Below are 25,060 nucleotides of genomic sequence, written 5' to 3' on the forward strand. Positions count from 1 at the left end.
CTGCTCTTCAATGCTCTGCCTGTATGGTGCCATCCCACGTGCCCCACGCAATGCTGCCGGAGGTCTGAGGGAGCAAACCTTTAAACTAGCAGGCACAGCCGACTTGCAAAAGCACAGATGCATAGGAACTGCAGTGCTAGTAGGGACAGCAGTGAGTGGGTAGCAAAGGTGAAACTGAAATAAGCTGTAAATGCGGAAACTTGCTTCTGAGCAAGCTGTATGGACCATGTTTATTGGTGAGCCCGCAGAAGGCAATGTAGTGCATGGGGCTGAGCAGTTCCAGCTGCCAGATTGCTACAAGCTAAAATAAACATACCAGTGTTTCAGACGGGTGGGCTGGTACCATCTAGGGATTAAACCAAAAAAAGGGCTAATCTTGAGGTAAATAGCAATGGCAAAGGATTAATAGGCACTGCATGGATTCCTGATCCTTCTTTCTCTGGTAAGTATCAAGATTGTCCTGAAAGTTGCTGTGTCCTTGAACAGAGTTTTAGGAGCATCTTGTTCTACCCTCAACACAAGCCAAGAAAGCCCAAGAGGATCATGCTGGCTGGAATAACTTGCTGGGTGTTTTGAGCATGTTTACCCCCGTTTCTATGCTGGTGGGAGAAATAGGAATAGTGTGTATTTATCTTTAACAGAGAAACTCTCTCATCAAATTTTGAGTTGATTATTAAAATTTGAATGCTGTTTAGAAAAGCAAAAGTCTATAACAAGTCATTTTAAAGCATGATTAAAACAGTCTTTGCATCCCTTTCCAGCACTTCAGCTCCTGGACCGTGCTTCAGACAGCCCATGCAAGGAGTGTCAGCTCAGCAGCTCTCAGAGATTTCAAGAAGACCAGAAAGTAGTGAAATAGAGAAGGCAAAAAAAAAAATATATGTGATTTGGCCAGCATGGATAAGCTTCCAAAATCCAGGCCAGAATTAAGCACATTCAGCTCATTTGTAGGAGTCAAATGACACAAAGATAGCTCGCCTCCTTCTCTATGTACATTTGCTCCAGACAGTAAGTAGCTCAGAGAGATGCAATTTATGCATCTCTGTCATTAATTGTGGAGGCAAACAGCACTTCCCACTCTGATGAGCGACTGTGGTAAGCGTAGGAAGGAGGCTGATTACTTGTTTTTGCAGACCAGGAATAAGCCAGGCACTGCAGAAGAGATGTTGCAGAAATTGCCTAAGACAGAAAAGTTTAATGAAGGTCTGCAGAAGCTGGCACCAGGTGAAAAGCGTAAGACCTTGCTTGCAGAGGTGCATGGGGTGTCCCCCCCTATATGAGGAGCAATGGGAAGGTCACCTACATCCCACTACATGTTCTGAAAAGTCTGCTCAGAGATTGTTTGACCTGGGCACCCAAAATGAGGAAGGATTAAAATCTCCCTCTTTGCTTTAGCTCCTTCTCTCTAAAATGGGTGTCAAAAGACCCCTTCCTTCCACAGGGATGAAAATAAGCTGTTGAGAAACACCAGTGCATTTACTGTGTGCCTTAGCCCGAAGGATTTGGTAGTTGTCCACAGTCACAATGGATGCAGGAGGTATCACTCGAGTCACCCACTGCTCCTGCAGAGAAAAAAAATACTAACTGCTTAGTCAGGGTTGTTCATTGCTGCTCTGGTTGGTTCAGTGATAGCCGCCATTCTCACAAATCCTGTAAAGTCATATGATGCACAACAGCTGAAGGAAGTCCTGGGAAAATGTATATTGCAAGAAAAGTTACAATCTGGAATGCATACACAGTCCTGGGATCAGCCAGTTATTAACAGCTAATTCATTTCCTGCAGCTGCACAACACATCATCTGACATATCCATATTTCACAGGGATCTTTTTCCCTGGTAATTGCAGTGTCATTGAAAGGCTACAGTCTGCTCTGCCTCTTGGAAAGCATATACATTGATTGAGAAGTATCAGGGTCTTCTATACATTTCAGGGGGAACAGGAAACCTGTAGCTATTGCATGGGGTGTTGCCATTATGGGGTTAATTGGGCATTAACAACTGAGGCACAGCAGCATTTTCTGGGGATTAATGACCATCTGGGAGAAACTGATGGCCTAGAAAACCTATGTTTAGGACTTGTTCTTTCTCAAGGTCATTAATATGGCTGCAAGGTAGAGCTGGATCAGAGCCCAAATACCCCTTCAAAAGCCTCCTCTGACCCCCAAGGAGTCAGTGCTTGGCTCTGTGGCTTGTGGTTTGCAGCCATCTGCTGATAAACTGATACTGGTGAGAAAGTTCCAAAAGCATTCAGAAGCCATTGTTTGACTAAGGGGTAAAGGGTTCATGCATCAGGTACATTTTGATCTTTTCAATTTATTACATCCATCAGTTAATTTGTTTTACAATAAAGGTTTTTCCCTTGAGGTCATAAGCAGCTATGTTGCTGGTGTCAGTCCCCAAATGTGCCAGTACCATGGTGTCTCAGAGTTCTGTCTGCTGTACCTGCCAGCAAGAGATGCTTCACAAAAAAAGTGGAAGTTGCAGGATAAACCTTCTAATTTCATACCAAAGCAAGAAAATATTTCTGTTTGGGTAAGTTATGTTTTCAATATTTTTATACACATACATATATGCATACAGAAAGAAAGAGGAAGAGAGAAATGATGCAATGATGATGAGGTCCACAGATGTCTGATCATTCTGTACCTTGCAAAATGTTTAGATTACGTTATGTCTCTACAGCTTCCCAAGACAGGTGATGCAGCATGGCTCTGTTTTCAAATAGGCTTGACAGTTACAAACACCTTCTTGCTCCCTTTGAAACAAAACTCCACCACTTCCTTTCTGAAGTTACTTCTGTCATGCATGTATTTCTAAGCTTACCTATAAATCATTTTGCCTCTCCATCTCTGGAGGTCTTCTACACATTTGGCTGTAGGAAGCAAAGAGTTTCATGGGGGTATGGAAGCGAAGGCCCATGCCTTTTCCTATGGGCCTGTTGGCACAGAAACTCTCAACAGGCACATCAGTATTGTCCTCCTAACCTACACTAAGAACTATTCATCAGATGGAAGCACTCTGCCACCAAGTGCCCGGTTAACATAGCTCTCTCTCTTCCATTCTTAGCTTTACATCATTTTGTGTCACCATCCTCAGCTCTTGTCTGATCCATGTGAGAGGACCTCTGCTCAGCACACAGACACATGGTGCAAAGCTGCTGATGCTTTCCCTCTGGTCCTGAGTGCCTCTGCTACATTAGGCTGCCCCAAAAAAGTTCTGGAGGTATTTATAGGGGCAGAGGAGTTCCCCTAGCTGCCCTCCCTGTCCTGCTGGAGATTAGGCCTCTTGTTCACCTTTCTGTAATAGTATTAGCTGAAATGAATACTCTCTAGCTTTTCAGCTGCCTCTGTTCATTGCCTGCTGCATTAACTGAGACAGTGAATTAGTTTATCCCAGCAGGACTCTCCAGAGATTACCTGAAATTGCTTTTTACTTGACTACTTTATGACTCTCAATTGCTTCCAGTCAGGCAATTTTCCAAGCTCTTTTTTTTTTTAAATCAGAACACACTTTATTATTCCTTTGCCCTTTATCTCCTATTTTGTCATTCAGAATTTTATTTCTGAAGTGTTTCACCTTGTTCTCCTGACAGGCAGGGCTGCTGTTGGACACTGCCATCCATGCTGCATGGTGGAGTCCTAAACCAGTAAGAAGTCCTGAACTGGGGGTAAGAAACTTGACAGTTGCCAAGATGGTTATCAGCATTTAAACACTATTAATTCCCGTCTGCTAGTAGCCTGACAAAAACTGCACGTGTAGATTGAACAAATCCACTTCCCATACCAGTGAAGAAAGCACAGTTGAGCAAAGTGAATAATAAGGCTTCCCAAAATTTTAAACTTAGTTTTGTTCAAGTTATAAGCAGCTGGGTAGTATGACACATTTAGAGCCCATTTCTGCTTGATCAGAAGCAGCAGTTGTTTGGAAGATAATAATGGATCATATCAAAAGCAATCCCCCTAAACCATTTTTTTTCCCCAGAAGTGATCAGTTGGGTTTGAATAGCTCCAGACTTTAGAAAAGTGTGTATTTGTCCATTATTTGGCCTTAGCCTCCAGGTACAGGCAAGTCTGGCCTTAAGCCCAAATGATGCATTCAGCTAGCACCCTGCTCCATCATTATTCACTCTAGCTTCTCCCTTGCTCACCAGCATTCGCCCAGACATCGAAAAATTTTATGATTACTGAGCAAAAATACATGACTTCCAACATTTTAAACCTGAGACCTTTTAGTATATTCCAGCTACTGACAATACTGTTGAACACAACTATCTTCTGCACGGTAACTCCCAGTGTGGGCAAGCTGTGCTTTGAGAGTGAGGACCAGCATCTTTTGCTGATAACAAGTTTTGTTATCAAATAATCTGAGTGTTTGCCATACACCCATAGGGCAATTTAAGTATTGTCTCCTGTAATGTATAGTGTATGTCCTAAGACCCTTATAGGCTTAACCAAAACCCTACGTGCTCATGCTCTGTTCCTCTGAAGCTGAACAGAGATAGCATTGTTATTAATTACAAATCTGTTAAACCAAGTAAACCAGTATTTTCAGTGTTATATTAACTCTTTTCTTACATTTATTTTGATTGCTAAAAATCTTTAGCAGTAAAAACAGGAGGAGAAAGTGGAAACAGCAATGCAAATAACCAAAACATCTCCCCATCCCTCCACCCCAGGGAAGCATCCTGGCCCCCGTGAAACCCACATCAAAAATTCTCATTTTTCAAGTGGATGCTTTTCCAGCCTTAGTCTTTATGGGCTGAATTAAATTGTAACTATTCAACTAAGCAGAGAATATTACAGCATGTTCTGACTATTTTTGAATGTCTGATACTAAATTTCATTGTCTCTTTTTAAAAAAAAATATCAAGAAATAGATTTAAGAACATAAGCTAACATTTCTCAGATACTGGGAAAATAGAAATTTTATACCTTGTCTCTTTATACCTTGTCTACTATGTCAAGGTCTTGGTCATCCCTGCCAGCCTACATGTTTTCCAGAGAGCCCTGTTTTCCTATAATGTCCTAAATTGCATTGACAATCCGTTTAGAGCAACCAAATTAATCTGTGACAAATGCAATTCCTCCAAGTGAAAAAAACAACTTAATGTTCTGGAGCTTATTTATGTTATTTCTTTATACTGAGCACATTCAAATAATAGCAAAAGTCTTTGTGTTATAACATAAGTAAGAATAGTAAACAATCTCTCTTTTTCTACCCATTTAGTCCTCGCTATCCATTTGTGGTCAAAGCATCTACCTGTAGGCATAGCTGTCAAAACGTACAGCAACTTGCCTTTGCTCACATGGATGGCTGGAGTAAAGGGGAGGAGGACTGGATTAATCCTAAACAGCACTAGTTACAGAGCAGATGTGCTGCTGTGCCAGGGCACAGGATGGAGCAGCTCAAGCCCCGATTTTAGCTTTGTGCTTGTTAGCTATTCTCAAGTTGGGCAGACATAACTAAGCAAGAATATTCAAGATGACAATTACTGATGACCCATCATGATTAACTCGATGGCTTTTAACCATCGCTTGAATTAACATGATTAGCCACAAAAGCTTGAATAGAAGTAGTCTAAACCACTTCTTTAGGATATGCAAAGCTGATATTTAAGCCTTGCTGTTGCTTTGCAAGGTTATTTGCAAGTTTTATAGAGACTGTGACTCACAAAGGGCAACAGCACTTTATAATAAGCACGTGCCCTTTGACAAGCTTATTCTGTGGCTGTTGTGTTGTTCTAATTAGATTTTGTTGAGGTTAGTAGTCCAGGAACTGTGGTCAAAGGGAAGCATCAGTGATTTAACTACACAGTGCAGAAGATTCTCTTTGTAATCATCATGTGGCACGCACCTTTCTTTAGCTAGCTGGCCACCAGTTCTGTTCAAAGCCATGCATGCATAAACACGAGTAACAAAATAGTTACCCCTTTTACCAGTTGCAAAACTGCCTATCCATTAAATTTGCTGGGTTTATATTAAGGATTTGGTATTTTGAAAGAGAGCATCTTATCAAGGACAGGTAAGCAAGGAACTGAAACATCTAGCAGATATGCCTAGTTACACCTGCCTGACAAAGCCACAGTTCTGTCAAATTGACTAGTGCCTACTGAATAGCACACTATCTGTGGCCCTTCATTCAGTTTTCACGCAACACGTGTGTTACTGTTTCCCCTTCGGTATTTCAGGCCTCTCTCCTGAAGCATAAGGAGGTGACGAATAAGCCACTTCCCTGCTGCAGATCTCCGCTTCAGGATCTGTGCTGCGTTTGCTTGCATGTACACTTTTAATAGCAGACGAGGGGAACTCCTGCATATGCTGATTTATGTTTCTGTCTTTGGTAAGACATTATTGCAGAGGAGATCGGAACCCAGCTCTAGCCCCATCAGTGTGTCGCTTATGCCCTCTTAAAGCTCATGTTTCTCTCAACTCAGTTGGAATTTGATCGTTTTGACCTTTTCCAACCCTAAAATGCAGCGCTCCACAAAAAACCTAGAAGTTACAGACATTGAGAAAAACAGAACAAGGGACAGATTATTTGGGCTCCTGTTTCAGTCACACTGATTTGCCTTATAGTAGTTGAAAAAATTGAAGTCTGTGTTGAAGCAAAAATAGCTTTTTATAGTTCCTATTATCATCCCATTTTTAATAAATGGTCTGAACAAGGATTCACAGCTACACCCAGTGCTTTGACGCAGCAGCAGCCTGCAGCTCTTTTCTCAGGTCTCCACTAGCCCTGCTGGCATCAGTGCTTTGCCTGGGGGAAGGTTACAGCCTCACCCCAGGGCTGTGTGAAAAGACAGGCAGAAACACACAGAATCATACAATAATTTTGTTTGGAAGGGACGTTTAACGGTCATCTGGTCCAACTCTTCCTAGGAGCACACCACCATACCACCTCTCTGGGCAACCTGTTCCAACATTTCACCACCCTCAGCGTAAAAAGTTTTGTCCTTGTATCTAGTCTAAATCTACTGTCTTTTAGTTTAAAACCATCACCCCTTGTCCTATCACTACAGGCCCCACTAAAAAAAGTATCTCTCCCCATCTTTCTATAAGCCCCCTCTAAGTACTGAAAGGCCACAATAAGGTCTCCCTAGAGTCTGCTCTTCTCCAGACTGAACAGCCCCAACCTTCTAAGCCTGTACTCATAGGAGAGTGTTCCATCCCTCTGATCATTTTTGTGGCCTTCTTTTGGACCTGCTTTAGCAGGTCCATGTCTTTCCTGTACTGGGGGCTCCAGAGCTGGATGCAGAACTGGTGGGGCTCACCAGAGCAGAGTAGAGGGAATCGCCTCTCTTGACCTGCCAAGCACACTTCTTTTGATGCAGCCCAGGCCACGGTTGGCTTTCTGGCCTGCGAGCGCACATTGCTGGTTCATGCCCAGCTGTTCATCCACCAGTACCCCCAAGCCCTTCCTGGCAGGGCGGCTCTCAGTCCCTTCCTCCCCCAGCCTGTATTGATACTGGGCATTGCCCTGACGCAGAACCTTGCACTTGGCCTTCTCAAACCTCATGAGGTTCACATGGGCTGCTTCTCCAACTTGACCAGGTCCCCCTGGATAGCACTCAGTCCCTCAGGCACATCAGCTGCACCACTCAGTTTAGTGTTGTCTGCAAACCTGCTGAGAGTGCACTCGATTCCACTATCTTAGGTTATTGATGAAGCTATTAAACAGTACTGCTCCCAAGAGGGGCCCCTGAGGGACACCACTTGTCACTGATCTCCATCCAAACAGAGCTGTTGACCACTACCTTCTGGATACAGCCATCTGACCAATTCCCCGTCTAACAGTCCACCCATCAGATCCATATCTGTCTAATGTAGAGAGAAGGATGTTGTGTCAAAGGCCTTACAGGAGGCCAGATATGTGACATCTGTAGCTCTTCCCTTGTCTACTGACATAGTCACTCTGCTATAGAAGGCCACTAACTTGGTCATGCAAGACTTGCCCTTGGTGAAGCCATGCTGGCAGTCTTGAGTCACCTCCCTGTCCCCCACATGCCTTAGAATAGCTTCTAGGAGCTTTCCAGGCACAGAGGAAAGGCTGAAAGATCAGTAGCTCCCAAGATCCTCCTACCTACACCTTTTAAAAATTTAGTGACCTCCACACCTAAAAAGGTGTGACAGATTGATTCATTACAACTGCAGCTGCAGAGACTCTGTATCTTAAGGACCTATTACTGATAGATGATAAGGAGCATAATAGGTTACAACATCTCTAAACAAGGACATGTAACACTGTAATACTTTCAAAATTACAAAGTTGAATGATATTAGAGCATCTTACCGAGTGATATGATCCATGTCGAACAACCAAGTTATACTGGTCCCATTGTGTCACAGCCCTCTCAAAACTAGCCAGCTGCAACAAGGCTTTTACCATCAGCTTACCAGATTAACTTCAGTAAGTAGTTGTCACACTTTGCTCCACCACAGCCATCAATTCCCCACAAGGTTTCAACAGTTTGTCTACTGTTTGTGCTGTTTCTTCATACTCTTCAGGCCAGCCCCTCCGTTTATTGCCTCTGTTGCATCCTCCTCCTTGTCTCCTACATCCAGGGCACACACACTCTCTCCTCCCTCTACTTTTTCCAGGTCTCTCTTCCTTGAGGGCTTTTCTTCTATCCCCCTTAGAGCTATTTAACTGCTTAGCAGGAACCAGCCACAGCTGCACATTATCCATCCACATCAGCCAGCCCACCGCCCCTGAAGCCAGCCCACAGCTGTGTAATATCAATGTTAATTAACCCAGCTTCATTTCTCTGCAATTCCCCCCCTCCCTTTTTTTTTTTAACATTTCATACCTTATGTTTTTAACAATCATCACAACGTTTTCACAAATAAACTTTTCATACAGTTCGGACAACTTGTTCCTGAACTCTTTTTTTCTTCTTAACATTTCGTGCCTTATGTATTTAACAATCAGCACAACCTTTTCACAAATAAACTTCTCATACAGTCCAGACAATTTGTCCCTGAACTCATACACATATTTCTTCTTCACTTTTATCTTGGGCTTTTCAGCTTCTGTGGGCTGATCACCTTTCTTCTCATCTGCTTTCTTGACATCTGGGATTTTGTTTTCTTCAGAGGGAAGTTCTAATGAGCTTATAGTATGTCGTCCTTTCACCTCCTGGGTCACACTGGACAGTAACCTGAATGAGCTTTCAACAGCAGCAGATCTAGAATACAGCACTAATACATTATTCTGTGTCCTGAAAAACTTTTCAACATCCTTGTGGTCACCCATTTCTTCTACAAGTGGAGACACCTTCAACAAGCACATAAACACTGGCAAGAATACCACCAGGCCAAGGAGCAGCAGCAGCAATGGCAGGAGCCGCCCGCGGCACCGTGCTGCTTCCACGCCTTCCCCCAGCACAGCCATCACCGCTGTCTGGCCGGACCCGTCTCTGGACTCACCGCTGCTGCGGGCCGCTGCCATGTCTGGCCGTGTACTCTGCCGCTATCGCCCATTACCCTCAGTCTCTTAACTCCACGGCAGTCAGGCTTCCTTCTTGATCCCAACGGCTCACCTTTACCGGCGTCTGATCCAGATCCCCAGGCTCTTCCCGCCTATCTCAACGTGATCTGGATTGCAGGCTATCCCTGCCTGTCTCCGCTACGTTGGGCACCGCCGTCACTGTTCAAAACTTCAGATGTCCCCCGGCACAGCCGTCACCACTGTCATCGCTCACTACACTCAGTCTCATAATCTGATGGTCCCGAGGTCGATCCTCACGCGGGGCACCAATTGTCGCAGCGCTCTCAAAACCAGCCGGCTGCAGCAAGGCTTTTACCATCCCATCCCAGGTTAACTTCAGTAAGTAGCTGTCACGCCTTGCCCCGGCACAGCCATCATCATTGTATAAGCTGGTAAAAGCAAATGCAGGAAGCATTTTTAAAAAGCCAAACCCCTGAATGTTACTTGGCAGCTGTCACGGACTAATCTCACCAGCGTGTTTTAATGGACACAACGACTGACAAACCACTGCGTGCAGTTGGATGGATCCCAGCACAAACACCCCCGATGTATAACCCCGTGCAAGAGGGGTCATAAGAACTGAGGAAGGATTCTCCCCAAAGCTGGTTTAATCTTGATGATTTGTATACGTGGTTGATAGTGGCACAGCATTGAGGGAAGGGGGGGGGAGAAAAAACAACAGATAACCAGGGCTCATGCTTGCTTTCCTCATAGAATTAGAAGGCTTGCTGTGATTTACCATGGTATTGGCAAATCCAAGCGACAGGACCCCTGAGCTGACGTGGTGGATGGTATACAAGAGCAGTGTCGCGAGGCAGAGGAGATACAGTCTGGCAACTCCTCTGCTCCTTTGTAATTTCTATTAACTGAAACAGCTCCCGTCAGCACGCCATTACCAATAGTGCCAAAATAGAAAAGTCTAGCTCTAATGGGACAAAACTTAGATACGTGGTCTGAGCACATGCACGGTGAAATAGACAACACTAGAAAGTATTTAGGGGCCATAATACTTTGTTGTTTTACTGTGCTGCACTAGGTACCACAAAGTTAAGAGGTGTCTGAGGTAAGCCTTGGCAAATCACAATTTGATTAATGTGTACAGAGAAAGGAAGAGCCCACCAAAGATACTGCTTGTGACAGTTTCTTATAAAAGGCTTATGTCTCTTGCAGAAGATTTCCTGAGAGAGGGAAAATTGCCTGCAGAAAGTAGAGCTTTATCAGATCTTTCTTTTCAGTACACCCAACTTACACAGGGCTTCCAATCAAGGCTTGATTAATGCAGCACATCCCACTTTCTACTTAAGGACACAAAAAGATAAGAGGCTTATTTTTATTTTTAGTCAATAACTCATTCTTACCTTGCATCTATTTAGAAATATAGAAAGAGAAACAAACTGCTCAGATGTCTTTTTGGAGTTTTCAAAACCAGAAATAAATTATATTGAACCATCATGCTGATTCACACTTGGTCTTACTTTTGTTCCCTTTTGATGGAATGGGTCTGATGAACTGCATTTCACATACCCTGAGAGCATCTATGCCTTTTTTCCATTTGATTTGATTTGTTTATCTGGAAATAAACACTTTAGTGCATTGTGTGTTTGCTAACTGGGGTTTGTGCTGCTTCTTCTCCGCCCTAGAACTTGGTGCGCTGGAGGGGAGGCTCCAACTCTACAACATCGCAGTAAATCCATGTTAGGGAACAAGAAGCCGAGAGCAAAAATGGACTCCTAAAATCCTCCCATGGAGAAAACAAAACAGCACACATTTTGCCACTTCAAGAACATCCCGCTCTTGGGTTAGATTAGCACTGCTAGCTCTGTTTTCACTGCACTATTCCTAAAATGCCTCCTGGCTCATTGCAGAATCATTGCAAACAGGGGAGCAAGGAGGGGCAGGGGCAAAAGCCCACAAAGTGTTGGTAATTGCAGATTCCTTGCTGAGGGGCACTGAGGCACCCTTTGGCTGTCTAGAAAGTTTTTGCAGAGAAATTTGCTGCCCACCAGCTCTCATTGGCAATGCCAAGCCTGGTGAACCCTACAGATTATCCTACTATTCCATGTAAGGTTTAATGACACTGCAACAAGGCAACTTAGAACCATCAAAAGAAACTTTATGTCCGTGTAGTGGTGCTCTCCCTCCCCCTGCTATCCCGACCTAACCATCAATGACTGTATTCAGCTCTAAGTGGAGTCAGGAGTTTGTCTTGAGCAGCACGTCTGTCTCACAAAACAGATAATAGATGCAGTGTAACAAGCAAACCAACTGAGTGATGCCCAGGGTGAAGTGGGAGTCTCGTAGCCTGGTGTTGCTTCAGCGGAGGCAGGAAGACTCCCGCACATCTGTGCCCCTAAATCTGTATCTGTACCGAATCCTCCCCACTCTGTGCTGAACAGTTGGGCCCAACTGATCTTCCTGAATGGACACCTTGTTAAGTGCCAATTGACACACAATAATTGACTTAGTTCCACCTCACCGCATGTGTAAAATCAGAGGAGGGACAGGTGGGGCTGGGGAAGGGGAGCAGGGAATGGGGCCAGCAGCAGGGCTGGGGATGTGCGAGGAGAGGGAGGGACATTGAAGGTGGGGGAAGGGGCCGGGGATGGGATAGGGACACAGTGGGAAGGGGGATGAAGAAGGGTGTGAGGGCACACACCTGGGTGGGCAGGTAAAGGAGAGCCCCTTGCCTGTGGGGTGACACAGGAGGACAGGAAGGTTGTGCCGCGGCACCATGGCTTGTGGCCTCAAGTGCTGGGAGAATTTGGGCAGGAGCAAGGCCATACCCTGGCTGCAGGTGGGGTTGCCCATGGTCACGATGGCACCTTGACACCTGGGGCAGTGCCACCCCTCTTTTCTACCCCTGATGCAGGGGGGAGTGCTGCCTGGCTGTGGGCTGCACCCGCTGTCCCTGATGGGAATATCCTTTGCTGTCACTTGTGCCCATTCCTGAAGGACTGCACTCCATGGGAAAGACCCACACTGGAGAAGTTAATGAAGGACTGTCTCCTATGAGTGGGCCCCCATGCCAGAGCAGGGTGAGGAGGAAGGAGTGACAGAGAAAATGTGTAATAAACTGATGGCAATCCCCATTCCGCATCCTACTGTGCTACTTGGGAGGAGAAGGTATAGAAGTCAAAATGAAGTTAAGCTTGGGAAGAAGGGAGGGGTGGGGGGAAGGTGTTTTTAACATTTGTTCTTATTTCTTATTATCCTATTCTGATTTTGATTGGCGATAGATGATTTCCCCAAGCTGGGTGACCTCCCTGTCCTTACCTCAACCCACGAGTCTTTTGTTGTCTTTTCTCCCCCTTGTCCATTTGAGGAGGGGGAGAGATGGAGTGGCTTGGTGGGCACTTGGTAGCTAGCCAAGGTCAACCCACCACACCACCCTTCTTGGGAGCATGTTTCTCAAAGACACAGTCCTCCCAGAACCTCAGTGTAGCTCTTTTATGGCTGCCAGATATATTGGGAGGGTGACTGTCCCCAACCCCTCCAGCTTTTGCAGGGTCAGGAGTCAGGAGTGGAGGAGATCCTGACCCAAAACAATCCCAAGAGTGAGGTCAGCACTGGAGCCAGAGTGACTTCACACCCACTTGAAACACCTCCCCATGTCAGGGGATCAGAGGTGTCACTTGGGTCCTTCCTTTCCCTTCTCTCCCCAGCAAAACAGCCCAGATCCCTCCATTTCTCCCTGGTTTGTGGCGTGCTCCATCCTTCATCCCACTCAGCAGCCCCATGCTGGTCTGTTCCAGGCTGTCACTGCCCTTCTGCCAGGGACAGACCCTGGCCACAGACATGCTGACACGTGGGAGAGGTTGGCGAAGGAATTGCTTCTCCTGACACACCAGGAGAGATTGGCCAGTGCCCAGGAAAAGGGATAGTCTTCTTGGACACTATATGGGGTCTTTGCAGTGCATTGGGGTGTTTCCTGGGAGGACCTCGTGATGAGGAAGGAAGGTGAGAGCCACATGCAGCTGGGAAAGTTTGTAGCTATTTAATGTAGTGGTTTTCCAGAGTAAACCCTTGTTGGTGCTGATAGGTCCAGGATGGGACATGAGATGAGCAGGGAGACTTGGCAGCGATGGATCTTGTTGCTGTGTGGGCAGCCAGGCCTCAAATGATGGATTCCTGGGTCTCCCATGTGGCTTCGTTACCTTTCCTGTAACGGGGGGCTGCCATGAGCCACACTAGGGGCTGGGGAGTTCATCTTTGCAGAGCTGCTGCTGCTGCGACCCCTGGGCCTGACCCATCTGCCCATAAAGCTCAGAACTGTTGGTGGGAGGGAGACCTCACCTGCGCTTCCACCACCAAAACCCCACAGCAGAGGCTGTGGCCACAAGAACCAGCACTACGATGGCAATGCCAACAGTTGGAGCTGCGCTGTGATTTACTGGGACAGGGAGAGAACAGGGCAGCTCTGTGAGTGTGGCAGCACCAGGCAGGAGCTACCCCTTGCAGGGCCAGTGGCTGTTACCTGCACCCTGTGCCCTGTCCCTGTCCCCATGGGTGGCACCTACCCCATGGGATAAGGAGGCTGCGGCTGCCCAGGCTGCTGTGGCGCACACGGCAGGCATAGCTGTGCCCATCATGGGGGGTCACAGCCAGGATGCTGTGGAGCTGGTAGGTGAGGTCAGCGTTGGGCAGGATGGCGCTGGTGTTGAGTGCTGGGCCTGGTGGCACCTCCTGGCCATCCCGCAGCCAGGCCACACTGATGGGCCGTGGATAAAAGCCGGTGACGCGGCAAACCAGAAGGAGCTGGGCTGGGCTGGGTGTGCGGGCGAAGACCACGGCCACGGGTGGCACTGGTGGGTGAGAGTCAAACGATGGGGGGAGCCCCAGTGGGGCACCACTTGTCCCCAGTGTGCAGGGGGCTTTGGGGTGGCCATGCCAGGGTCAGGGTTGTCTCACCTTGTCTCTCCAGATCAGCTCTCCCATACCTGCACAAGCTGAGGATATGGCTCTGGCAGGAAATGGAGAGGATGTGCTCCAGGAGCCCTATGATGGCCTTGTTGGTGAGGGACTTGCTGACCAACTCTGCTAGCAGGGATGACTGCTGGGGCTTCCAGCGCTGCCTCTCCATCTCGAAAGTTATAAGGTCTCTGCCGCTCTCCCCGACATCCATGAAGCTCCAGCTTGTCCTATTGGGGTACAGCACACAGCCCCCACGGACCTGGACCACAAATGGATCTGCCAAGAGCAGAGCCAGTGGAGAGGTCCCATGACTGTGTGGAACATGTGTGGCATGAGGTCGGGTGTGGCTGGAGACACATGCAGGCGTGCAATGGGCAGCAAGGTGCAGTGGGAAGCAGGACATGGGGCCATGCTTCAGGAAGCCCTGGGACACCCTGCAAGCCCTTAGTCCCCCTGAAAGGCTGGAGTGAATATGGGGCCAGTTAGCACAGGCTGGCTCAAACAGAATGTTGTCCCCCAAAATATTTGCCCCAGACTTTCTCTTTCCTTGATTTGTGCTATGTGGGTCCTGCAGTCCCAGTAAATGTAGTGGCAGGTCCCCGGTGTGCAGAGGGGGTCTCCTGTGGCAGATGTCAGGAGTCTTGAGGGGTGTTTTTAGTGTGTTACCCCCGCCCCCCTGCTCGCCGTGTGCCCTGGCAGCTGCAGCGTTTCCCAATACCCATTCAGGAGCTGTTGCACCCTCTGAGACCCCGCAAAGGCCACCCCAGTGGGGAGGAGGGCACAACCAGAATCCTGGGAAAAGGGCTGAAGCTCTGGCTGGGGTCATCCCTGTACTTACAGTCCAGTTGCGCCTGCTGGGCTGTTTCATGCACGAATCGGACCATACTGCGCAGAAAGAGTTTGGAGTGGGATTTGATCTTCCCTGCATCACCTTCAGCTGCAGCCTGGCTGGCCCAGGGCCAGTAGAAATGGATGCTCCAGTTGGCAGGATCCAGTGTATAGATGGGCACGTCCCCCAGGAAGGCCACCCCGGACACCTCAGCAGAGCTGATGTTGGTGAAGGAGCTGGTCTGGAGCAGCTGGAAAACTTGTGTCTGCGCTGGGAAAGAGGATTGAGGTGGGAAAGGCTGCAGGAAAGATGATATGGGGGTGGGAGGGTACTGGAGGGGAAATGGGATTCAAATTACATATAAGGCAGTAATTTTTTACAGTGTGGGTGGTGAAACACTGGCACAGGTTGCCCAAAGATGTGGTAGATGCCCCATCCTTGGAAACATTCAAGGTCAGGTCGGATGGGGCTCTGAGCAACCTGATCTAGTTGAAGATGTCCCTGCCCATTGCGAGGGTGTTGGACTAGTTGACCTTTAAAGGTCCCTTCCAACTCAAACTGTTCTCTGATTCTGTGCCCTTCAGCCCGCTCAGGGTTGCTTTGCTGTTTGAATTTCCTCTCCCTCTGCTGCTCTTTTTCCTTCTCCATTTTACTTTCCAGATGTTTATCTCCCTTACAGTAGTTCAGGCACCTCATCCCCTCACTGCCTCCTTCCTGCCCAGCACCTGCTGTCTGGCCGTGCAGAGCAGCGGGGGGGGCACCTCAGTGCTCGTTTGGGGTGATGCTTCCCCCAGAAGAAGCACCCACGCCAGGACCTGAATCTGCTAGAGACCTGCACGTGGGCACAGAGGATGTGGAGGCTGGAGGAGGGGAAAGGGCATTTCATCCAGGTTTGAGGGCTCCTGGGCATCAGGAGCTCAAGGAGACTGGACCCAGCCAGAGGCAGCAGAGTAGCGCAGCCCAGAGATCAGTCCTGTGTTCCTATGTTATCTGCTTCTGCCCAACCCTGCCCCCCCTACTCCCCCCCCCCCCGGAAATGTGAAGTCTTATGGGGTTGGGGTGAAATGTTCTGTGTGACGGCAGCACCCGAAACACACTCTCACAGGTGCAGCTCCTCAACGAACAAGGAGCTGCTGGAAGGGGCCTACAGTACCACGTGGGGCTCAGACACCCCTGGCACCCATGGGCTCCCTGCAGCAGGAAGGAACCTTTGGGGGAACCCCAACACCCCGGGCCTGGCTGGGGTCCCCTGGCCTCACTTATGCTTGGGTACGCGAGCCCCTGTGCTGGAGCTGGTGGGGCATGAAGCCCCAAGCTGGAGGCAGGAACAGAGAGGGTGAGCAGGGCAGGACACCTTTGGGTGCTGTGTGGTGAGGGGTGACCCTTTGATGCTAGGGATCACACATCACCCGCCCCTCCTCCCCCCCCCCCCCCCCCCCCCCGCCCGGCTCCCAGCAGGTGACAGTGGCCTGGCTGTTTCTCCCCTGAGGAACCTGTGGGGTCCTCTAATGGGGGGGAGAGGCTGGGGTGCATCAGGGCTCCCACTTACCCTCTGGGTCTCCCTGCATCCCAGGGAGGAGGAGAGGGAGAAAGAGGAAGAGGAGGAGATGAGGGGGCTGCATGGTGCATGTGGCAAGGCTGAAGCAGAAGCAGCAGTGACTGTGGGGGAGGAGGAACCTCAAGCGTCCCACGCTTCAGCCCAGCCCAGCAGTCGTGACGGTGGCTCTCCACCAATGGGACTGGTGCAGATGTGTTGGGGAGGGACCCAGAGGTCCTGAGCTGGGGGCACGTGGGATGGAGGAAAGCTGAAATAAGGTCTTGAGCATGAAGTGCCATGACAGGCTAGGGCTGGAGAGAGCCTGGCCAGGAGGAGAGGCAGGTAAAGGGAGGCCCAGGAGATTAAACTAGGAGAAAATGGGTGCTCAAGGACCCGAGCTGGGTCTACCTGCTCCCTCTCCCCACTGATGGTACCTTGCCCCTATCCATTTTCTTATGGCATGCATCAGCTCTGATTGACGTGATGATGGCTTTTGAGTTTCAGCCCTGACTGGAGAAAGATGGCTGATGTCCTTACAGACCTTGCACAGGGAGAAAGGCTACTTTGGATCCTCCACAGCACCTCCAGCTCAGGTTCCTCCTGCACCACCTGCCTAACCCTGGGGACGGGGCTTCCCAGAGAGGGGGTGATAAGCAGGTCCCATCGGGCCATGGCTGCAGGAACAGTGCTGGAGAGTTCCAGCTCACCCATAAATGCCCCCAGGAGAGGGCCTGGGGCTGGGCTGTAGCCTGGCACTTCCCTTTCTTCCCACCATCTTGATGGGGAACCATGTCCCCCTCCCCAAGTGCCCCCTGGGTGTGGGAACAGGAATGGTGAGGGCCACCCCCCCTGCTCTGTCCCCATTGTCACCAGTGCCCGGTGCTGCTGGAGGGACCATGGGGTGACCAGAGCCAGCCTGACACCCACAATATCTCCTACCCACTGCTCGTGCCTGGCTGTCCCCTGGGGCCTCCCCTCACCCTGCAGTTTCTCTTCTCCTTTCCAGGGGATGTCCACGTTGGGGGTGAAGGCAGAACTGAAACAACAGCTGAGGGGAAGTTTGGGGGTGTGTGATCTGGTACCTTCCAAACACTGAACCCCTTCCCTTCCATGGAGCTGTCTCATGGAGAAGTAGGGATGCTGTGGTGTCCTGGCAGGCCCAGAAATAGCACCAACGGTCCCAGTTCCCTGGCAGCTCTACTCAGCATCACCCAGGGGATGCCCAGCCGTGCCGTTACAGTACCCACACTCTTGCCGGCAGGACCACCAACGCTGGGGTCAGAGGAGAGTGGCTGGTGGGATGGCAAAGTGCAGCCATGGGGTAGCCAGTGAGGGAAGGGGCAGGGGCGCTTTTGTCCACACAGTCCTAGGAGGTGACCATTTGTCCTCTTGGGCCCCTCTAAGGTGACCGTTGGCCACTTCTTGCTGAGCAGCTGGTAGGCCATTAGCAGGCCTTTGGCTTGTGCAGGTGCATGTGAGGTCACTGGTGGCTGAGTAGCTGTTGGGACTGGTGCAGGAACCTGGCTGTGTGGGTGTCATGATGTGTTAAGCCCTCTCTGAGTTTTCTCCAGATGTCTCCCACTCTTGCAGTGGACCAGAATTTCTGCTTTAGCTCTTCCTCATTGTCTTGGTTTCAGCTGGGATAGATTTAGTTTTCTTCTTAGAGCTAGCACAGTGTGGTGGTTTGGCTCTGATGTGAGAACAATGTTGATAGGACACTGATGTTTTTAGTTGTTGCTGGGTCATGTTTATACTAAGTCAAGGACTTTTTGGTTTCTTGGGCCCTGCTAGAGAGAAGGCTGGAGGGGCATGGGTAAACGGGGAGGGGACACAGCCAGGACAGCTGACCCAAACTAGCCAAAGGGATATGCCATACCATATGATGTCATGCTGAGTACATAAACTGGGGGAAGAAGAAAGAAGTGGGGGACATTCAGCATTACGACTTTTGCCTTCCCGAGTAACCGTTATGCATGATGGAGCCCTGCTTTCCTGGGGATGGCTGAGCAGCTGCCTGCCGATGGGAAGTAGTGAATGAATTCCTTGTTTTGCTTTGCTTGCATATGCAGCTTTTGCTTTACCTATTAAATTGTTCTTATCTCAATCCTCGAGTTTTACATTCCTTTCTAATTCTCCTCCCCATCCCTCTGGGTGAGGGGGAGTGAGCAAGTGGCTGCGTGGGGCTGGGTTGTCAGCCAGGGTTAAACCGCGACACTCAGCTCTATTAAATGTACTTGTCCTCATGTTTTTCTTGTTTTATTTTCATTTTCTTAGTTGCTGTAGAAGTCATAACGTCTTCCTCCTCGATATTGTTACTTCCTTTGGTCAGCAAGAGACCAAAGAGGTCTGGGGGCTGTTTGTCCATACAGACCATTGGTCTCTACAGTCCCCTCATGTGACTCTTGGTCCTCAGAGTCTGCCCCCAGGTCACCATTGGGCCCCACAGTTCCCTCAGGTGACATTGGTTCTTACAGTCCTCCCAGGTGACCACTGATTCTCACTGTCCACCCCCCAGGTGACTGTATGACTTTGCAGTTCTACTACATGTGATCATTGGTCCTCCCAGACCATGCAGGTAATACTGGTCCTTGCAGTCCCCCCTCAGGTGAGGGCTGTAACCCCCTTGAGCCCAGAGCTGCACCTGGGTGGGTTGGAGTGGTATGGGCAGGGCTGCAGTGCCTCTGGGTGCTGCGCTGGGTGTGTGGGCATCAGCACCCACTGGGCTGGGCTGAAATGTCTGAAAAGACCTCTTGAGATGTCTGTTTGTGTGTGTGTTATTGTAGGGTCTCAGGGGCTGTGAACACACACTTGCAGACACCTCCCTGGTACTGGGTGTTTGGGTGTGTGCAATTTTAGTGTCTCTTAGGAGGTCATGCACTTGATCACCTTTTCTTACCAAATTTGCCCACCAGTGGCATCTGTTCTCCAGATTTAGTGGATGAGCTTCATCCTGCCATATCCTGTGAATGCTGCAGGGTGTTTCACTCCGTTTGGGAGATGAATTGCCCCCTGTGCCCTGTTGGTGCTGAGTCTGTGGGCTCCCAGCCCTGCCCACAGCTGAGTTTCATCTGTCTGTCCTAGCTCAGCAAAGGGCTGGGAGAGACTCAGCATCACTCCTCCTGCAGCAAGATCCTTGAGCCCCACAGAGGTGGCTGGTGACTGGCTGTCAGGGAAGTTCAGTTCTGCCCACAGCGCTGTGGTTCACAGGGTTTGGCCAGGGGAGAGCAAACCCTGGTGGAGTTATAGTGGATGTGGCCACAGGCCAACTGGGTTTCCTTCTGACTCATCTGATAGTTGGCTCGCACATGGCTGATGAAACTTTGCCAGGAAGTTGTTCTGAGAAACCAAATCTTTTGAAGCCGTGCGTTCAAGTGTGGGGTTGGTTGGGAGCACAAACTAAATCCCTTCCTGTGCCTGTCTGAACTCCACTGTCTCCAAAGGGAGCTGGCTTTCTTCTCCTTAATCAGGAGGTTTGGGGCCACTTTGCCCCTTTGTGCACAGTTGCTTATTTCCACAAAATATGTAAGAACATGTTTGTACATACGCAAACTCACTTTTTTTTTTTTTCTTGCTTTGGTGTTTCATGCAATTAGCACCAATAATTCAGTGGTGCTCCAGCTTCATTTGCAGCTGGTAAAAACCTCCCCAAGCCCATGCAAATCCCGAGAAAAGACGTGTACTTAGTGAAAACATGAACATTTTAATTTCATTTTATACACATCTTCAGCTCCCATAGATTACATCAGCGTTTCAGTGTTACTCAGCACTTTGTAAAATGGTTTGTGGCCAGGTGCTGTTAGTCTGGGTGGAACAGTTCTATCTATGCACACGTTTCTGGAATATGGTTAATAAAGGCAGCTTTTAGGAAAAATTACTAGAAAGCGACAGTAGAAGGGCACAGCTTACCGCTTACTGATAAATGTGTTATTGTACCAGAACTGGAAGAAACTGCCACTGGACATTGGGGTGCCCTAAAGATCCTCAGCGGGTGCGTGAGGCAGTGCCATGAGGTAAAAAGAGGTGATTGCGTGTAACGAGCGAGGAGGTCTCAGACTTGCATCCTTGTCTGCTTAGCAAATTGAAGTGGACCAGAAGCCCCCCCAGGTTTCCCTGCTGCATCTCCATGTTGAGTTGATCTCACTCTTGTCTTTGCCCAGAATTTTGTCAAAGCAGAAAAAGGCAGAGTTTTTGTCGCTGTGAAGGTGGTGGAAGGAACCGGGGACTGTTGGCTCCCTACCGAGCTAAGCTTCCTTGTTCAGGATGGAGTTCCTGGACTCTGATTCTGCCATCTGCCGGTGCTTTCTGAAACGAGATGGGGACGGCTCATGGGTATTCCATGGGAAAGACTGTAGGGATGCAGACAGCAGCCGGCAGGGCCGGCGGAGGAGCTTTGTTGCTAAAGTGCATCAATGCCCTGGGGCATTTCCTTCCCCCCTCTCCCAGTGTTGCTTTGGAGAAGAAGAGGTCTCACCTGCATCTCCTCACCCAAAGCACCGTGATGACAGCCACAGCCAGGGCTGCCAGCAACCCGGCTCCAAGCCCTGCAATCAGCACCACCTGTGAGTTACCTGAGAAACAAGAGCAGAGGCTGCCATGAGCTTTCCTGGCTTTGTTCCATCCTGTGAGGCAGAGTGGCTCAGGACCCCCATCCCTGTCCCCATGGGTGGCACCTACCCCATGGGATAAGGAGGCTGCGGCTGCCCAGGCTGCTGTGGCGCACACGGCAGGCATAGCTGTGCCCATCATGGGGGGTCACAGCCAGGATGCTGCGGAGCTGGTAGGTGAGGTCAGCGTTGGGCAGGATGGCGCTGGTGTTGAGTGCTGGGCCTGGTGGCACCTCCTGGCCATCCCGCAGCCAGGCCACACTGATGGGCCGTGGATAAAAGCCGGTGACGCGGCAAACCAGAAGGAGCTGGGCTGGGCTGGGTGTGCGGGCGAAGACCACGGCCACGGGTGGCACTGGTGGGTGAGAGTCAAACGATGGGGGGAGCCCCAGTGGGGCACCACTTGTCCCCAGTGTGCAGGGGGCTTTGGGGTGGCCATGCCAGGGTCAGGGTTGTCTCACCTTGTCTCTCCAGAGCTGCCTTCCCATACTGCACTAACATCTCCATGTCGTCGACACAAGTATCGTTGAAGAAGACTTCCAGCAGCTCACTGAAGGCGGTGTAGTTCTGGAGAATGGCCAGGACGTATCGTGACAGGTCAGTGTCTTGGGAGAGGACCCAGGTGCCATTGTCTGTGTTGAAGCTGAGGAAGTCCTGGCCGTTGTAACCCACATAGGTGAAGGCCTGGGAGGTCCTGTTTGGGTAGAGCTTGCAGCCCGCCATGCATTGGGCCACAAACGGGTCTGGAGGGGCAGAGGAGAGAAAGGTTGCATGAACTGAAAGGGCTAGAACTGCTGTCCTGTGGATGTGGTCAGCGTATCCTATGCAGCACCAGCACTCCTGGGTCCTTCCCCACTTCCCAGATGCTGCTGGGGGGGGGGCGGGGGCACAGAGAAAGCCGGCTACTCACAGGGCACGTCCTTCTGCATAGCACCTTCATTGATCAGGTGGCTGAACCGCTGCAAATAGATCTTGATCATGTTCTGAATGGTGTCCCAGTCACTGCGGCGCAGGGCTGGGCGCACCCAGGGCTGGTAGAAGCGGATGGCCCAAGTGTGCTTATCCAGAGAACCAAGCTCGATGTCTTCCAGGAAGCCCAGCCCCTCTGTGTCCACAAAGGAGGTATTTTGGAAGGTGGAGGTCTGGAGCAGCCGGACAGTGAAAGTCCCTAAATAAGACAGGGGAGATGGGAGTGGGAGGAGAGGACTGGGGAAAACGGAGGGGCTGAGGGATGGGCCCTCAGGGCTGCAGTGACCTGTAAGCCCCCCATAAGCACCCTGCATCCTTAGAAGCTGCAGCTCCCACCCCCTGCACTCACCTGGGGTGGCTGCATCCCTGCCAGGGAGATGTGGAGCCAAGGGACAAGGAGGGGTGAGGAGTCAAGTGCCCAAGGTGAGTGGGTGGCAGGAAGCTCCTCAGCCACGGGGTCCCTTGGGGGCTTGGGAGCAGGTGTGGATGAGTCAGGGCTCCCACTTACCCTCCAGGTCTGCCCATGTCCCAGAGAGGAGAAGGAGGTATAGGAGAAGGAGGCCGTGGCGAAGGGGCTGCATGGTGCCAGCAGCAAAGTCCTGAGTGTGCAGTAGTGGGTGCAGGGGCAGGACGAAGGTGCTGTGGCAGACGTGGCTGCACACTTTTCAGGGTGGCTCTGGCTGGGCAGTTCTGCTCGTGCCCCTTGCAGCCAATGGGGCTGGCACTGAGGTTTTGGGCAGGGCCCTGAGGTTCCCACTCGGAGTGGGCTGCTCTGGAGCATCCTGAATATGGCTGTGAGTGCTGGGGGAATTTGGGTGTGAGTGAGGCCATCCCACTGGCGGCAGGAGGGGTCCCTCATGGCTGCAGCAGCACCTTGACGATCACGGCACTGCAGGTGACCCAACCCCTCTTTTCTATCCCCATTACAGGTGGAGGTGCCACCTGGCAGTGGGCTGCATCCACTGTCCCTGACAGGAATGTCCCTCACTGCCACTTTTGCCCAGCATGTCAGACACTGCGTAGCACAGACACCTCCATCTGCTCTGTGCTGCCTACTTAACTGGGTAGGTTTGCCCAACATGGCTGTCTTCCCTGCCTTCCTTGCAACAAGCCAAACCCTGTTACCACAGCCCAGCCTGGCCACATGCCTGAGTTCCCCATGCCACCAGGCTGTGCACTGGCCCCATGCTTCTCTATCACCTGGTCATCCCAGCCAGGCCATGCTGATGGGCCACAAGTAGTAGCCCGTGATGTGGCAAACCAACAGGAGCAGAGCTGGGCCAGGCATGCAGGTGAAGACCACGACAATGGACAGCTCTAGAGGCCAAGAGTGAGGAGAGCTGGTGATATCTGGCCCCTCAGGACTGATGTCCTGATCCTGGGGAAGGGGATTCCTAGGGAGGAGGTGATGAGCAGTTCCAGTGTGGCCCACAGCTGTGGGGTCAGGGATGGGTGCAGGCAGGGCTGGAGGAAGCAGCTCCTCCAGGAGCTCCTTTCAGGGTGCAGGAAGCGGGTGGTTTGGAGCAGCTGTAGTCTGATGGTCCCCACGGGGAGACATGGGCTGTGGGGCCTGGAAGGGATGGTTTCCCACAGACGTCATCAGACACTTGGAACTGTGGCATTTGGCCAGGCAGGATTCTCAAGCTGGAATAGGGATGAGACGATGGCCCCCACCCCAAGGCTCATTCCAGCAGGGTGTAGTGGATGAATAGCTTCTCTATTTCCATGGAACTCCATCCATACCATGTGTCCTGGGATCTGTTCCTCTGCTTCCCTGCACCCCACAGTGCTGGAGAGTTCCTCCCCCAGGAGAGGGCCTGGGGCTGGGCTGTAGCCTGGCACTTCCCTTTTCTTCCCACCATCTTTGATGGGGAACCATGTCCCCCTCCCCAAGTGCCCCCTGGGTGTGGGAACAGGAATGGTGAGGGCCACCCCCCTGCTCTGTCCCCATTGTCACCAGTGCCCGGTGCTGCTGGAGGGACCATGGGGTGACCAGAGCCAGCCTGACACCCACAATATCTCCTACCCACTGCTCGTGCCTGGCTGTCCCCTGGGGCCTCCCCTCACCCTGCAGTTTCTCTTCTCCTTTCCAGGGGATGTCCACGTTGGGGGTGAAGGCAGAACTGAAACAATAGCTGAGAGGAAATTTGAGCTGGGGTGCCCTGATAACCTCCAAACATAACCAGGTTGGCCATGTCCCCTCTGCAATGCGACAGGGTGCCATGTGAGCCCTCCAAGCATAACTGGAACCAAGTGTCCCCGCTCCATGTCTCCATATTGGCTGTCCTGATCTCTGGTGGGGACATGGGGAAGGCCCATATGGAGCTGCTATGGGCTGAGCTCCAATACCCCATGACACTGGGTTAAGTATGGGGAGACAAGGACACTGAACCCCTTCCCTTCCATGGAGCTGTCTCATGGAGAAGTAGGGATGCTGTGGTGTCCTGGCAGGCCCAGAAATAGCACCAACGGTCCCAGTTCCCTGGCAGCTCTACTCAGCATCACCCAGGGGATGCCCAGCCGTGCCGTTACAGTACCCACACTCTTGCCGGCAGGACCACCAACGCTGGGGTCAGAGGAGAGTGGCTGGTGGGATGGCAAAGTGCAGCCATGGGGTGGCCAGTGAGGGAAGGGGCAGGGGCACTTTTGTCCACACAGTCCTAGGAGGTGACCATTTGTCCTCTTGGGCCCCTCTAAGGTGACCGTTGGCCACTTCTTGCTGAG

The 25,060-nt window shown here is 50.6% G+C and overlaps 2 protein-coding genes across 3 annotated transcripts; both read right to left on the reverse strand.

Annotated features, from left to right (window-relative positions):
- Window positions 1-13,364: 13,364 nt before the first annotated feature.
- LOC119147784 (T-cell surface glycoprotein CD1b-3-like) lies at window positions 13,365-16,870 on the reverse strand. Of its 2 annotated transcripts, XM_037387191.1 has the most exons (6): window positions 16,776-16,870; window positions 15,236-15,496; window positions 14,395-14,673; window positions 14,004-14,288; window positions 13,780-13,876; window positions 13,505-13,645 (listed from the first exon to the last, which is right to left on the reverse strand). In XM_037387191.1, the coding sequence occupies exons 1-6, from the start codon at window positions 16,846-16,848 to the stop codon at window positions 13,600-13,602; spliced, it is 1,041 nt and encodes a 346-aa protein (XP_037243088.1). In that variant the 5' UTR covers window positions 16,849-16,870; the 3' UTR covers window positions 13,505-13,599. The 2 variants fall into 2 exon arrangements, with proteins under 2 accessions (XP_037243087.1, XP_037243088.1); XM_037387190.1 differs by lacking the exon at window positions 13,780-13,876 and having other exon boundaries at window positions 13,365-13,645.
- A 4,134-nt stretch (window positions 16,871-21,004) lies between these two features.
- On the reverse strand, window positions 21,005-22,917 carry LOC119147778 (antigen-presenting glycoprotein CD1d-like). The gene is made up of 6 exons (XM_037387180.1): window positions 22,845-22,917; window positions 22,278-22,535; window positions 21,829-22,110; window positions 21,438-21,722; window positions 21,235-21,331; window positions 21,005-21,065 (listed from the first exon to the last, which is right to left on the reverse strand). The coding sequence occupies exons 1-6, from the start codon at window positions 22,915-22,917 to the stop codon at window positions 21,005-21,007; spliced, it is 1,056 nt and encodes a 351-aa protein (XP_037243077.1).
- Between the last annotated feature and the right edge of the window lie 2,143 nt (window positions 22,918-25,060).

Source organism: Falco rusticolus, chromosome 4, assembly GCF_015220075.1.
Source record: "Falco rusticolus isolate bFalRus1 chromosome 4, bFalRus1.pri, whole genome shotgun sequence".
NCBI lineage: Eukaryota > Metazoa > Chordata > Aves > Falconiformes > Falconidae > Falco > Falco rusticolus.